This window comes from Cyprinodon tularosa, unplaced genomic scaffold, assembly GCF_016077235.1.
Source record: "Cyprinodon tularosa strain WSP-4 unplaced genomic scaffold, ASM1607723v1 ctg174, whole genome shotgun sequence".
Taxonomy (NCBI): domain Eukaryota; kingdom Metazoa; phylum Chordata; class Actinopteri; order Cyprinodontiformes; family Cyprinodontidae; genus Cyprinodon; species Cyprinodon tularosa.
In genome coordinates, this window is record NW_024038565.1 from 527,782 (window position 1) to 543,332 (window position 15,551).

The 15,551-nt window shown below is 36.8% G+C and overlaps 2 protein-coding genes across 6 annotated transcripts in view; both read left to right on the forward strand.

Annotated features, from left to right (window-relative positions):
• Positions 1–4,930: 4,930 nt before the first annotated feature.
• Positions 4,931–10,290, forward strand: LOC119781288 (vimentin A2-like). Its single transcript, XM_038281707.1, has 9 exons — positions 4,931–5,561; positions 5,847–5,907; positions 7,187–7,282; positions 7,497–7,661; positions 9,377–9,502; positions 9,586–9,806; positions 9,917–9,960; positions 10,048–10,133; positions 10,205–10,290. The coding sequence occupies exons 1-9, from the start codon at positions 5,035–5,037 to the stop codon at positions 10,244–10,246; spliced, it is 1,368 nt and encodes a 455-aa protein (XP_038137635.1). The 5' UTR covers positions 4,931–5,034; the 3' UTR covers positions 10,247–10,290.
• A 3,343-nt stretch (positions 10,291–13,633) lies between these two features.
• The window catches only part of pde1cb (phosphodiesterase 1C, calmodulin-dependent b), a 177,589-nt gene continuing 175,671 nt past the window's right edge, over positions 13,634–15,551 (forward strand). For 2 of the 5 annotated variants that reach the window (XM_038281698.1, XM_038281700.1), the window contains exon 1: positions 13,664–14,136. In XM_038281698.1, coding sequence (XP_038137626.1) covers positions 13,875–14,136 — 262 coding nt within the window. In that variant the 5' untranslated portion in view covers positions 13,664–13,874. Of the gene's footprint in view, positions 14,137–15,551 lie in introns of all 5 variants that reach the window. The other 3 variants (XM_038281699.1, XM_038281701.1, XM_038281704.1) reach the window with 3 other exon arrangements.

Genomic DNA, 15,551 nt, shown 5'->3' on the forward strand with positions numbered 1-15,551 from the left:
AAAATACTGTATAAGCCATTAATGCAAGAAAATAACAAAGACTAAGGTAGCAGACTTTAAAAAAATTATGGAATATCACTTGTCTTGAATGCAAGGTAATGTTACCAAACAGAAATATAACTCTTTTTGGCTTTTATGGCCATTCTTTACATAAAAGTTGAAATAGGGGGTTTTAAATTTCTCCCATTTTCCTCAAGCATTTAAGTGACCAAAAGGCTAATATATTTTAACACATTTGTGTTTGGTTGTTCATAGTTCTTTGCAAAGAAAGTCTATTTATACTTTTGCAGGCATTATTTCAGATAGAGATATGATTTAATATCTACAAACAACATTCTGTAATCCCATACTGAGTTTGTTTCTAGTTACTTATTATTAGCTACAAAAAAGGGTGTTTCTTCTCTTTTATTACATTTTCCATGATGTTTCCATCTTCTCCAGAAGTTGTCTGCTTGGACAAAATATAACATGGGTCAATTCACGTCCCCCTCCCTGACTTCATATGATATATTTTGGGATTGTGCTATAAAGAGGAGAGGGGTTAGATACAATTACAATTCAAATTTAAATCTAAACAATATGGAATACATTTTACTCATGCAGCAATCTATGTCCTTGAAACCTCAACATTCAAATACTTGCATATGGGAAACCTAAATCACAGGTTCTGAAGCTTCTTACTAATAAATAGTTAACTGACTAACAAGGAAGCTCACCAGTAAACTAGTTAGTGGACAGTTTGACAAAGCTGCTCAGCAAAACAACAGAAATCATAGCCCGAGAGACTGAGAACAGGAACTAATATGGATGGATGGATGGATGGATGGATGGATGGATGGATGGATGGATGGATGGATGGATGGATGGATGGATGGATGGATGGATGGATGGATGGATGGATGGATGGATGGATGGATGGATGGACTACTTCAAAATGGTTTGAGATATATAGGAAGTCACAGATTATTTTAACAGATAATCTAAGAATTATATGCAAGAATGGAGCCTTTTCCTCTTCCAGTCCCACCGTTGATCTTATAGTGTTTATTATAACAGTCTTTCCTCCAGCCTTGCAGATCACATCAGTTACACCAGATGTTTATCTCCCTGCAGCAGTCATTTCTGAAAGGCAGCAAGCCAACTTAAAATCACTGAGCCCACCCACACCCTCAGGGTAAAATCTTTTCAAAGAAAGATTTGTTAATTCAGTCTACTTTAAGGAAGAAATACCATTAAACTAAACAAAACAAGACACTGTTCAACTGTTTGTCCTCATTGTTTCCATAGAGATACACAAGCTGAGTTGCATCAGTGATTTAAAAGTGTAGAGTGTCTCTGGCTCAGCTCTTCTGCTCTGTGTCTCTCAGAATCATTGAATCTCAGCAAGTCAGCAAGACTGCACTGAAAGCTTTGTTTGCTCAGAGGAGAGGGAGACAAAATGAACAAAAGGCTTCTGGAAATTATACTGACTTGTGATATGTTTTTATCACATTTTGCTGTTCAGAAATCACAATAATGACTAATAATAACTGTAAAAATATATTCTGATTTGAAACCAACACTAGACCAGAACAATTAGATATTGAGATCATAAGAAATATTAATATTCCTTAAGCTAAATAAGGAAGCTGACAGTTTCTCCACTCTTACAATATCTCAATTTCTTCATCTAGAAGGCCCCTACATAACAGCTTAACCAATTCAAAGCATGACAGAGAGACACTTATTGCAATTAGTTGCTGGTAAACGCTTTTTATATGGTTGTTTGACATTTTGTCTTGTGACACCATAAACTTTAAAGAGGACTTGCAGAAAAGCGTGAAACTCTACTCATGTGCTAATGATTTAATTCAAGTAGCTATTTTAGTACAAGGAGTTTACTAGATTGAATTATCAATGTTACTTCAGTAGTTTCAGTTTATGTTTTAGATCATTTTAAAAAGGAAAATATCCCAAAGAAGTTTTTTTCCAAACAGAAAGGTCTATGATGATGTTTCCCATTCATTCAGCTTGTATTGTGTCTTTTTAATATAATTGAACAGAAATTAGTCAGTTTCTGTGAAAAAAATATACTTTGAGAAGAAATATTTGAAAGTACAACGAAATGAATAAATGTAAATTTTATTTATAAAGCACTTTAAAAACAGCTTGTAGATGCACCAATGTGCTGTATGGCTTTTATAAAGCCAATGAGGAACTTAGCACTTTTGAATAAAACACAACAATAAGAATGGATTGGACAGGTAGTTTACAGAGTCAGACCTTATTTAAATGCCAAGAAATATGAATGAGCTTTCAGGAGAGATTTCAAATGATCAAAACCTTCTTATATTGAGGGGCTGCTCCACGTTTTAAGTGCAGTAACAGCAAATCCAAGGTGTCCTCTCTCCAATTGGATACAGGCAGACAGTGAAGAAGCCAATGCTGGGGTTGTATTTTCACGCCTCCGGGTTCCAGGTAAGAGTCCAGCTACGGCGTTTTGAATCATTTAGAGATGCTGTAGAGAAAGTGCAGAAGTTAGATTTAGTTAGAAGGCGCTTGAAATATCTACAATGAAATTAAAAACTGTGCTGTTTTGTGTCCTATTAAATAGTTAAATTTACTATTTATTTGTTTAATACACCAATAAATAATTTCTTATTATAAAACATACAACTGAGTAATTTAACACAACTTTTAAAGTATGGTATTAAATAGTTGCATGTTATTTTTAACATTTAATTAATATAATAAATTCACTGTACATTTACTTATTTCGTGATGTCCACCCAGCAGACTTATCTGACAATTATTTAAATTCTCAACTTTGCATGTTTAACTCAGTGAATTAAATTAATGCGGCTCTCATAGACCCTTAGGTCTGATAGGCTGCTTTACTTAGTAGGTCAAGACAATTTCTTCCTATGGTTATGACTCTGGCATCAATATTGTTGCTTGGAAGTACAGAACTTAGACTTAGACAAACCTTATTGCCATTTTGTGTACACAGAGTGTATACAAAACGAAATTTCGTTTATACAGCTTTCTGTCAGTGAATGAGCAGTGAAAAAGAACATTTGCATTCATAAAGTGCAGCAGTGATCACATGTAAACAGCGTAGGAGAGACATGGTGCAAAATAGCATTAATGTGGATGTTCAGAGCAGTGCAAAAATAAATATATATGGTGCAAAAATGCAGTAGAAGACATTTGAGTTGAGTTCTATTAGGTATTATGTTATCAGTGTGATGCTGAAGTCACTTCAATAACGTGTTGCAATTATTTATTTATCTTTTTACAAACTCTAGATGATCCAGTGCAGCCTCTATACCCCTGCTTTGATTTTTAATATGTCTAATAATTTCAGCTGTTAGGTCCAGAGTGGAGGAAGCTCATGCAGACTTCAGACAGTGTTGAAATTAGCTCCACCCACGACTATTAGATATCCTCAGACTAAATTAGATGTGAGGCTAAGAGGTTTTTGCATTGCCCTGCACTTATCTGTGCATAATTTTAATCACAATCATTAGATCAAGAGGAAAAGGAGCTTGCAGAGGGTCTGTCTTTTGAAAATTAAACTGTTATCTTTTTGTAATCAGCAGCAGCACTGAGTGATACAAAGGTGCTGTTTATCACAATGGAGGGAACATTTCTCTTTGTAAAGCTGTGGTACATGAGTTATATTTTATAATATTAGGAAACAAATAGCTTCTGCTTTTTTGTGGCTGCTGTTTAAGCAGCTTTGGTGCTGAAAACAATAAATCGCTTCTTTCAGAAATGTTTCTTGTAATTCAAGTTTTTAGCTTGGCCTGGTCATTGCTGGTCAGAGAACATTTGAGGATTGTTTCATTTCTGATTTGTCATTATGCAGGTGGTGAACAATAATAATAATAATAAAAAAAATACTTTTGACAGCAAACCCTTTCTCACCCTGTTTTCCAATAAACTCTCACAGTTACAGTATATCATTAAAAAGCAAGCAGATGCTCTCTATTCATTAAAATTAAACATGGTTTCATGTATCCAGGGTATGCTGGAAGACGATATGACAAATTTTTCTTTCAGAAATTGACAAATATCAGTTAATAGTTGCAACACTTGGACTTCATTTATGCCTCAACCTGATCTTAAAGGCACAATGTGCAGTGAACATGAAGAGTGAAGGCCCTTCCTCATCCTCTTCACATAGTGACCTACCTGCCATCTATGAACAGTAGAAACCATGGCTTTTTTTTTCTTTTTTTAGCAGTAAGTCATATTCATAAAAACTAACAGTAATAAATTCCCTTAATATGCCAGTCTGTGTGTAAAGATTTAATTCTCTTTCTAATGGGAATTACTTAACCCTTTAGTGTCCAAATGACCATTTTCATGGATATAAGCATCACTGCAGCAAACAAAGGAAAATGTTGAGGTCAAATGTGGTCTGCAGGATCCCTCTCTGTCTTAGAGCTGAGTGTAACTGCTTTATAGAATATCCCCAGTAATCTAATGTTATCAACTGTGGGATATATTACCTACTGTAAATTACGAAAAATGTGAAAGAACTGATTAAGAACTTCATTTAAAAGGTAAATAATCTTAGTTATGGTTCTTTCTTTCTTTGTGTGTGTTTTTTTTTTTTTTATCATACTCGGGCAAGTGACTTTTTTATTATATTGACCTTAATTTTTGCATTTAAAATGTTACAAAATTAGTAAGTATTTTTCTGTCTCCAGTAGCAGGCTTGACTTGATTTTCTAATTAAGAATGATTTCACTGAATGCCCTATAAAGGGTGTCATTTACTGAAGTCATCCTAACCATGGGAGATTTTTGTAAACAAAGATTCAGTTCGTATTTTTAGTTGTCTTAAAGGAAATGTGCGCGCGCGTGTTTCCCAGATTTTAATTGGATGTCAGAATGTCGCTTGAGTATTTGCATGAGGAGGGGACTATAAATAAGTAATGCTTTCAGGAACGCCTTTCCAGGCACAGTCCGCTGATGCAGTAGAGCTTGCACCAAACTCAGATCACTCTCCTCTGGTTGTTGACAGTTTGAAAAAGACAGCAGCGGGATGTCCTACAGAAGCACACCGCATTCATCCTACAAGAAGATGTTCGGCGGGGATCGAACCGCCGTCCGGAGCAGCTACTCCAGCCGCCAGTTCTCCAGCCCGGTGCGCTCCTCCCGGGTCTCCTTCGGGCTCTCCTCCGCGCCGAACATATACGCGACCAAGACCCAGAGGCTGAGGAGCAGCGCAGCCATGCCCCGGCTGGCCTCTGAAAACCTGGACTTCTCCCTGTCCGACGCCATCAACAGCGAATTCATGACGAACCGCACCAATGAGAAGGTGCAGATGCAGTCGCTCAACGACCGTTTCGCCAGCTATATCGAAAAGGTGCGCTTCTTGGAGCAGCAGAACAAGATCCTGCTGGCCGAGCTGGAGCAGCTGAGGGGAAAAGGCACGTCCCGGGTCGGAGATCTGTATGAGGACGAGATGCGGGAGCTGCGGCGTCAGGTGGATCAGCTGAGCAACGAGAAGGCTCGGGTGGAGGTGCACCGGGATAACCTGGCAGACGACATAGAGAGGCTGAGAGAGAAGTAGGAGGCATGGCGCTTCTTTGGGGTTCTCATTTTGGAGCCTATAACTTTTATTAATAGAAATGCACATCCAAGGGCCACTAATTAAATGCTTATTTTATTATATATGAATAGAGGATATAAATCCAATTTTAATTAGATTAAATGATTGCATATTTTCACCGGTTTGCTATTGTGTTCTGTTAATTTTTCTCATACTTCATGTGTATGAAGGGCAGAAAAAGCTGGTTACACATCAAGGCTACATAATATAAAAAGTCTGATTCTCTGTCTGTCTTTTTGCAGGTTGCAAGATGAAATCTCCCAGCGGGAAGAGGCAGAGGCCAATATGCAGAGCTTTAGACAGGTGGGCTGTTGTTGAGATGAGAAAAGCCTTCTAATCTTTATGCATTTGTTTTTATTATTTTTTTTGTAACAGGACTCTAAGGAAGAGAAGCACCACTGCTTAGTGCCCTACAGACATGGATGAGATCCGAGTTCTCTCATGCCCCACCTTTTAAGATGTTCTTTTCTGAAACCCTGAAAACTGATGACATGAAATTAAAAGCCATTTGTAAAAGCTAAGCCTTTAGTTCATCTATGAGTACTGCTCATAAGCTGAGAGACAGTAAAACTCTCCTCTGATGGCACAACAGCAGATTCTAGCAACGGTCCACAGGCTGACATTGGCATGGCACAAAAGGCCAAGTTTTTGCTGTAGTGTTAAACCAGGCATGCGATAAAAACAGATTTTTTTAAAAGTCTGACTGGTCACCAGAGACAAGCTGAACACCGCAGCATAACAACAGTGTGAGTCAAATGTGGTTATCAGAGCGAGAGAACGGACCACCATGTGATCTGGATGTCTCGTTACTGGGAGAGCTTCAGCTCAAAGAATGTCTCTTGTTTTGGTGTTGTCAGAGGTTGTTCCCTGTCACCTGGTATTGGGTCATGGGAATAAATACACAGGACAGTCACTGGACAAATAAGGTCAAATTTAAATAAGTGGCATACATTCAACTCCAGATTTTAGGTTGTAATGTTTTAGCCTTGTTTGTATGAATGGCAGGAAGGAAGTGCCAGGGGGGGCTTCCTCGATGGCACACAGACAAGAATGCGTGGCCTGCGGCCGGCTCCTGCTCAGTCAGGCAGACAGTCACTCCACCAGCCTTGGGCTTGTTTGGGAAACCCTGAATAGTCCACTTTGTTTGTGGCATTAGCACTAGGGCAAATCTGCTTCATTCGCTGATACCCAAATTAGGAGTTGGCCAGCGCCCTAACAAAGCTCTGTTGCATTACAGAATGTGAACATTTGCTTGACTAAATTGGTTTAGTGAAAGTAAAATAATTTCGTAATGCAGTATCATATATTATCTGTAGAATGAAAAGAGAAATTCAAGGAAAGTGTAGCAGATAAAAAAAAATAGATTAAAGTGATTTTTAATAATGACCAATAATGTACAATTCTTGGATTTAAATAAAAGGAACTACTTGGCCATACCTTTATTACCTTGCACTATGACACATTTGTGAGCTCTCTTTACAATATGAGCAATAAAATTTTTTTTACATGTCAACAAATGCCTAATGAATAATTCATGTTGGCTTAACAAGTCACCTTATTAAGGCTCAGTGTCACGGTACAGGATGTGGACAACGCTGCCCTAGCCAGACTGGACCTGGAACGGAAGGTAGAGTCGCTACAGGAGGAAATTAACTTCCTCAAGAAGCTGCATGATGAGGTAAGCATTCCTTTTTTTGCAGGGAGAGCGGAAATGCTGTGCTGTAACTTTAAAGGTATAACTGCCTGACGAATGAAAGTCAGAGCTTAGGAAAGCCAAATCATTGAAAATTTGTATGAATCTTCTCAAACTGTAAGCATTTAGAATGTAATCAATTTTCCACAAGACAAAAGGTGCATTTAGAACAAGCTATTGTTTTTTTTTCTTTTTTGAGGAAATGCTGGAGCTGCAGAACCAAATCCAGCAGCAGCAGCACGTTCAGGTTGACATGGAGGTGGCCAAGCCTGACCTGACAGCAGCTTTGAGGGATGTCCGTCTGCAGTATGAGAACCTGGCCTCTAAAAACATCCAGGAGTCCGAGGAATGGTACAAATCCAAGGTGCACAACAATGGAGGGAATGATCAATTCATTTCTGTTCTATCCAGTTCATTTTTATAGAGCAAATTCATAAGAAATTTCCCCTTAAAGTATTTCACAAAATGGTTAAGTCACTTTGCCAATTATTTTCAAAAGAATCCACCTCCAAATTAAATTACTGTAGAGTATGTTAAAAAAAAATAAAATCAGCTGATCATTTAATGCTTGTTAAAGTTTTTAAGCTGAGGGTCAAGAAGAGATAAAAAAGAAAACACAAAAGACTCGGGCCAACCTATTTTTATAGGAAGGAAAGACAGAGTATAAAGAGGCAATGGCAGCTATAGCTTGTTCAAAAGATTAGGGCAGCAAAAAGAGAGCTGTAGATGTACCAAAAATCATAGAAAGACAGATAAAACTATCAAGCTCAGCTATCTATATTGTATTTTGTATAGTTTACTAAAAGAACGTTTTTTTTTTTTTGTCATTCCTTTGTACTGAGCTTTTAAGGATATGGGGTTTGCTTTTCAGAAAAATCCCTGGTTGTCTTGGGTTTTATTCAGCAAGATATTTAAATTAAAGCAAAAAAGAATATACAAATAAACAAACAAACATATAAATTAAAAAAGGGTCATAAGAATATGAACACTTTATGTTCTGCATTGTTTTAAATTATTTAAAGATGTCAATTTATGAATTGAAATCTCACCCTTGGATATTTCTTGCCTGCAGTAAAATTACAGAAATAGCTCAGGGTGATCATAGCCTCTCTTATGATAGAGTTAATGAAAAAGTAGACTTGTTACTTCCCTGGGGTGGCAAAAAATAACTAAAATACCCAAAACACACTGAAAAACACAGATGGAATATTGTTTAATTGCAAATGCCTTGTGATAATCTTGAAATGATTTATTAGATTTATGCCACAGTGTTTATTTAGATTTTTTGTGCCAAAAGGCAACAAAGGCAATTTGAGACAACACAATGATTTCTGAATTTGATGGTAAAAAACTATATATACTTTAATCAGTTCAAGAATTAACTACTGTAATGGTTTTTATGTTTGAGTCTCTCAGTCGTCCATCAACAGGATTCAGTTGCTCCAAAGGCGGCTGTACGTCTTTTAAGCAACACCTTCAGACGTGTGCATAAATCACCCCAGTTTTAGCCTACTTCCACTGGCTGCCTTTCCATTCTAACATTGTTTTTGAACTTCTATTTTTCATTTTTAAAGCTCTTAATGGTCTTGCTTTTTTGTAAGGGATATCAAATTATTAAACTAATAATTTAAATGCAGAAACTGACACTTCTAGTAATAGATTTGAGACAAGAATTTACCAAATGTGACACTCATTTTACATCATAGAAAGTACCAAAAAGTAAAATTAGACAAAATTATATATGTTTTTTTGTGATAATAAAAATACAAAATGTGTTTTGATAAACATAATCACATGTGCTGTTATCACTGTCTCTTAGGGTCATAAAGTACTTATTTTACAACTTTACTGTAAATGCTTTAGCCCTGGAAAATATGATTTTTCTATTTAAGAATTTATTTCAAACCTCCTCATTCACTACACTGCCAGGTGCTGTCCTCTCCAGTAAAGCTACTTCACTCTTCTTACTATATTTGCTTCATCCTTTAGTTTCTGACTCATCATTTATTGAGTGGTTGATGTCTTAGTTATGTCCTTCAGAATGTCTGACTCCTTTTTTTTTACCCTGGTGTTTAATAGTTTGCTGACCTTACTGAAGCTGCAGCCCGGAATAATGAAGCCCTGAGATTAGCCAAGCAGGAAGCCAATGACTACAGGCGTCAAGTTCAGGCACTAACTTGTGAGGTGGATTCCCTCAAAGGAACTGTGAGTATGCAGTTTTTTGGCTCTCTGTCAAAATATGTCTTTAAGAAACATAACATTTTGTTTTCTTACATTATTATTTAAAGAATGAGTCCTTGGAGCGGCAAATGAGGGAGATGGAGGAGAACTTTGGCCTAGAGAACAGCGGCTACCAGGACACCATCAGCCGCCTGGAGGTAGATATTCACAACATGAAGGACGAGATGGCCCGTCACCTCCGAGAATACCAGGACCTTCTGAATGTAAAGATGGCTTTGGACATTGAGATTGCCACCTATAGAAAGCTGCTGGAAGGAGAGGAGAGCCGGTAACATTTTATAAAAGAAATATTTAGTGCATACTTGGTGTAGAAGGGAGACATTATTTTATTGATCAAAGATGTGACCTTTGTAAAAAGAAATTGCTATTCCTCTGCAGAATCTCCACTCCCCTGCCAAATTTCTCCTCTTTAAATCTGAGAGGTAAGATTAGTGTTTGCACATTAAATTAATCAGCATCATGTCTTTATTTTATAATTACTTTACTTTCCTATTTTTATTTCTCCGTAGAAGCTCTGACTGATTCTAGACCTCATCTTGAAACCTCAACAACGAAGAAAGTTCTCATCAAGACCATTGAGACCAGGGATGGTCAGGTATGACATGCTCGTAGTGATGCAATGTCCCTTCTTAACAGATTTATGCATTGTGTTCTCTGCTCTTTTAGGTGATCAATGAGTCGACCCAGAATCATGATGACATGGACTAAAACCTTCTTTGTCCACAACAAACAAGCAACCTAAGCAATAGTAAGAAGAAAAATCACCGAGGCTATAAGCAAGAGAATGAATCTACACACAAAACAAACAGAAAACAGCTTTGAAAAGTGCCTTTATCTGTGAAGGTTCAGCGAACCTGTTCTAGTTGACAGACTGTTAGGCTTTTTTCTTTGGCTCATATTGCATAGTTACATTTTTGTCTAGACAGAATGAGGACATGAACACACATTTAGCATAGCAATTTGTTTAGATGGTGTAGAAAAACCCTTTCCTTGTAACCACAGTAGTGTTTGATCAATAAAGCATGAAGAACAACAAATCTGTATGCTGAAGAAATCACTGTTTGCAGCAATAAACTACTTCAACTCAAGCGGTGTGGATGAGATTTTGTATCATGTTGGAGTAAAGTTTAGGGATTTTTTTGCCCCATTCCTACAAACAGTATCTTTATCAGGTTTGTTAGCCGCCTTATATACTCTTATGCCATCAACTTAGCATACCCATTTCCCTGGAACTAAGGTCAAGCGTTTGTGATTGTCACCCCAAAACATTGGCTTTGCTATCTTTAATGCACTCAGTGGGTAATTTGGTGGTTAATTTAGAACACCAATTTGTGATCAAGACGTGGCTGTCTATCGGATGTCTTTAGATGTTTTCTGACTGTTTCCACATAATATTCTTTCTTCTTGATGTCCTATACTGTATAGTACCAAGAATCAAGAATCTGTATCATCATTAGGGACCCATTATCCATTTTTTCAAGATTTTGCAGATAAATAGGAATCCGACAAAAACAGAGAAGGAAACAACCATTAAAAGTTAGATGGCATGTCAGAAAGAAAAAATGAATCACATAGCCATGGAAAGGATCCCTTTAAAATCTTCAGCATCAGATCTTGGTTTAAGAAAGATTAAGTTCCTTTTTAAGCTTTTTTTATATAAGGGCTGAGGGTCCTGTCAAGTTATCTTAGTACAGAACTAGGTTCACTGTGGAAAATTACACTCTCTTCAAACGTCTTTAAAAGAATTCTGGCTTTTTTTGGTGAAGAAAAGTAACAGTAACAGTAACACATGAAGTGCAGGGGCACACTTATTTTGAGACCAACGTGTTTCGGCTGTGGCCTGGTTCAGGGTCATTTGATGAAACACGCTGGTCTCAAAGTTTGTTCCTACACTTAAAGTGTTGCTGAAGTAATTTTTTTTTTTACCAGTTCATTGAACCTCTTCATGCACATTGGAAGTTGATGAAGTTACCTGCAATGCTGGATCTGTGCAATCTTTCTTTTGGGACATTACACATGTAGAAATGTTCACCGTGTTGAGACATGTTTAAAAAAAGATCCACTCGTTCCTGAATGGTATGATGGCTGAAAATTATTGTAGAGTTAACACTTGCATGTGGTTCTTTGACCACAGGGTTGAGCTGTTGTGTCATATACTGTAGGGTAGCAGTGAGTTTGAGGTCTCCATTATTTTAAATTTATAAATGTGTATTGATTTGCTGAAAAATAACCAAACAGTAGCTTTCAAAAGACTACAATCGTCAACACAGCTTTAAAAGTTTTTTTTAGATCATGTAACAATTAAAAATCTATGTTATGATTCAGGCTTTTAGCCTAACGGTATCAATTCTGTTTGTCCTAACTGACTTTAAAATTAAAGAATTTAATTGCTGATTTGATTTGTCAGACTGAGGGAAAATTGTCTGTTTGTCGAAAAGTGAAAATATGGTCTCAACGCCTTTTCATAAATTAATAAGTGTAGTTGTCAGGGTTTGGTTGAGGTTTGAGAACCCAAATGCAGAGGCTGAGAGGCAGAGGTAAGTTCTTGTAGTTTTTAATGAATCAACACAGGTAAGAGAGGCAGGAATCCAAAATCCAACTTAAAGTGTAAAACTTAACCTGAACCATGGAGACATCAGGCGAAAACAATCACAAGGAGCCAGCGTAAGATAAGGAAAGACTAGGTAAGAGGAACCAGCCCTGAGGGACTGCACAAGGAGAGTATTTATGGGAGACTGAACAAAGAGAGGACTAACGAGCTAATTGGGAGCAGGTGTGAAGAAAGGAGTCTAGAGAGGAGCGAGGGAAAAGGAGACAAACACAAGAGGGTAACAAAGAAACTCAAATATATCCAGAAAACACAACAAAATAGGAATTAAACCAATAAAACAAGAAAGTATGGAGCAAAGTAAAAGTGAATGCTCAAAAGAAAATATTTATAATTTGAAAAAAATATATATCTTAAAAGTTTTAGAAAAGTTTTAGATTTTCAGCACCCACTACCTGAAATAAGTTACTCTATGAATTCCACATTCCAGCCCTTGTGACACTCATAGAATATAACATTTATTTCCATTCACTGCTCTGGGGGGACACCAGGCAAGCTCAGAGACATAGTCCCTCCAGTGTGTCCTGGGCCTTCCACGAGGCTTCCTCCCAATGGGACATGCCTGGAACATCTCCAGAGGGAGGCGACCCGGAGGCATCCGAAACAGATGCCCAAGCCACCTCAGCAGACTCCTTTCGACGTGGAGGAGCAACAACTCTACTCGGTTGTTGTAGTTGCAGTTTCAAACAATGATATCGCTGTTTAAATGTTTTAGGTGAGAGTTTATGGAGAGCTTTAATGTTTCAAATTTTTTATTTGTTTGATATCTTTTAACTTTTATTCTGCTGTCCTCTTGGCAAGGTATCTCTTGCAAAATATATTTTAAATCTCAATCAGACTGACCTTAGAGTCAAAATAAAGGCAAAATAAAAAAAATAAATAATAATGAAATTAAATAAAAACAAGGTTTGGGTTTTTTGCTGTAAGAAATTTCAGTATTTTTTTTTATCTGAATATGTAATAGGCTTTAACATAATCCAGAAGTTACACAGTTATTAAAGAATAATTAAATAGACCAAGCCAACTGACTCTTATAGAGACCAACTAAAACTTGCTCTTTCAGCTCAGACTTGCTGCCATCTGCTGGCGAAGAACGGTGAATTACAGTTACTATGAACAACCCTTTTGTTCCAACCAATTAGATGGTTTTTCATCTCTTGTATTTGTTTCTGTATTCCATTTCATTGAGCTTTACTGCGTCCGTATCTCGCGGACATTAACTAAGGTAGGTTAAAAGTACCATTATATACAGCATAGTCTATACATTTTCCATTAACCGTGACCTCATCTCACAAAGTTTTTCCCTTTTTAATTCTGTTAGGTAGGGGTTACCGTCCTCCTGTCATTTTAATAATCCTGGAAACTTGTCGGCTAATTAATGTCGCTTGTTTTCACCTGTTTGTCCCGGGAGAACGGTGTGTTTGTCGACAGAGCAACTTTCTCCATGTGACGTGGCTGTCGGAGGGAAGGCAACAGGCACAGGGACATAAGGGTTTCCTCTAAAACTTCAACGATTTGTTGCTCATTCCGTTTCATGTTGTCCTCTCTCTCTCTCTTAAAGTCTAAAAGACTTAAATTAAAAAAAAAAATCTGAACCGTGACGACGTTAAATTTACTGTTTTTTCGTCTATTCTGCTAAAAGTTAACCAATTGAGAGGTTTTCAGGAAAATGAGAGCTGAATTCAGAGGAACTGGTTAAAAAAACGAATCTTTTAAAGCTTTTTTGTGATGGGTTCGGTGACTTCTGCTCTGACCAGGACTAGGAACGCATTAGTAAAAGTAGGTTCTCATCCGGAAAACAACGACCCGGAGAGAAGTCGGTCAGCTCCGGAGTCGGACCGGCCCAGGAAGAGGAGCAAAGGCTTTAACGTATCCGGCCAAGCCGCCCGGCAGAGCTCCCGGCAGTCGCTGTCCGAGGTGCTGAGCAGACAGGACTTCGATGGCACTAAGAAAAGTTCAAGGAAAAAGGCTGCTGAGGTTCAACAGAGCGGTGAGTTTATGAGCTCAAAAGCAATGGAGTTTTCTGTTTGTCTTTTATATAGGGCTTCATATATAGCTCTTACTGCCGTACCTTTTCGTGTACAACCAGTTCTACAGAAATTGTGACTTTATCACCGAAAAAAGTTAAATAACATTCTTCTTTTAAGTATTAAAAATAGCAATAGGCTCAAATGCGCCCTCAAAAGACAGTGTGCTGAAGTTAAGTTAGTTTTAAACACATCAGGCAAGTGTTATTTAGTGTATATGTATTAGTTGAATGACTGCAGTTAATGAATAAACGTGCAAATTTACAATCAACAAGCTCAGATTGATCAATATCAAGTAAACCTAAGGATTCAAAACATTTTTGGATCACATCTGTCACATGCTTGGTCCTTATAGATAAGAGAAAAAGACAAAACAAGTGCTTTGTTTTAATGAAATCATTTGGTCTGCTCTGCATGCTGAAAAGAGCCATACAATATTAGCTGTCTCAGATTAAAACAAGAAGAAAAAAAAACAAAAACAGACAAAAGATACAAGAAAGCAAGCTGCCAAAAAAACATTTCTGACAATATTTTTTTTTGACATTTAATTATATACAGTTGCATGTGACCATCTTCCATACAACGCAACAAGATGCACCACCAATTTAAAACAACAACGAAAAATGAAAGGAGCAAGCATTAGAGGAATAGTTGTTTTAGATGCTTTCGATATATTCAGACTTAAAAGGAAAAATGAAAAAGCTTGCCATCAGTATAACCCCAAATATTTTTATTTGAATAACAAACATATCTGATTGAAAAATTAGAAAAAGTTGGACACAAAGTAGAACTTGTTGTCATGACAAGTCTATATGTAAGTTTTAATTTTCATGAAGGTCAACTCAATAATATAGCCAGAACAAATGTTGGTTCTTGGCCTTATTATTCCTCTGAGGATAAAAATATAAAAGGTGAAAATTTTATAGAAATTCTTCGGCAAGATTTGTTATATAAGTATTGTAGCAAATCTAAATGACTGTGTAAAGTTGAAATAATTGTATTGGATAATATTCAGCAGCCTCTATATTTTTTTGTTAATCTGCATTATGCCAAATAATTATTGATTCTCAGCATAAAATGTATTTTATTCATATTGATACTGTCCATGTTGTAATTTACTTTGTATATTTATTTATTTTGCTAATACCTTGACTCTTGCATAGTCATATAAAATAAAAGATTCACTTATGCTTCAGAAAAAAAAAAAAATCTCTATAAATTTAACAAAGTCGTTGAAGCCTTTGTGGCACATTATCATGCTAAATATTAAAAGCTATGAAAGAAAGTGTTGGACCTCAATAGTTTTTTTTTTTTGTGGTGCACATTTGCTGTATTAATATTTTTAATTTAATTGAACAGTCTGGACTGAACCCTTTTT

Coding starts and splice junctions, on each gene's coding strand:
- LOC119781288 (XM_038281707.1), top strand. CDS start 5,035: ATGTCCTACAGAAGCACACCGCATTCATCCTACAAGAAGATGTTCGGC. Junction 5,562..5,846: donor ATAGAGAGGCTGAGAGAGAA/GTAGGAGGCATG, acceptor GTCTTTTTGCAG/GTTGCAAGATGAAATCTCCC. Junction 7,283..7,496: donor TCAAGAAGCTGCATGATGAG/GTAAGCATTCCT, acceptor TTCTTTTTTGAG/GAAATGCTGGAGCTGCAGAA.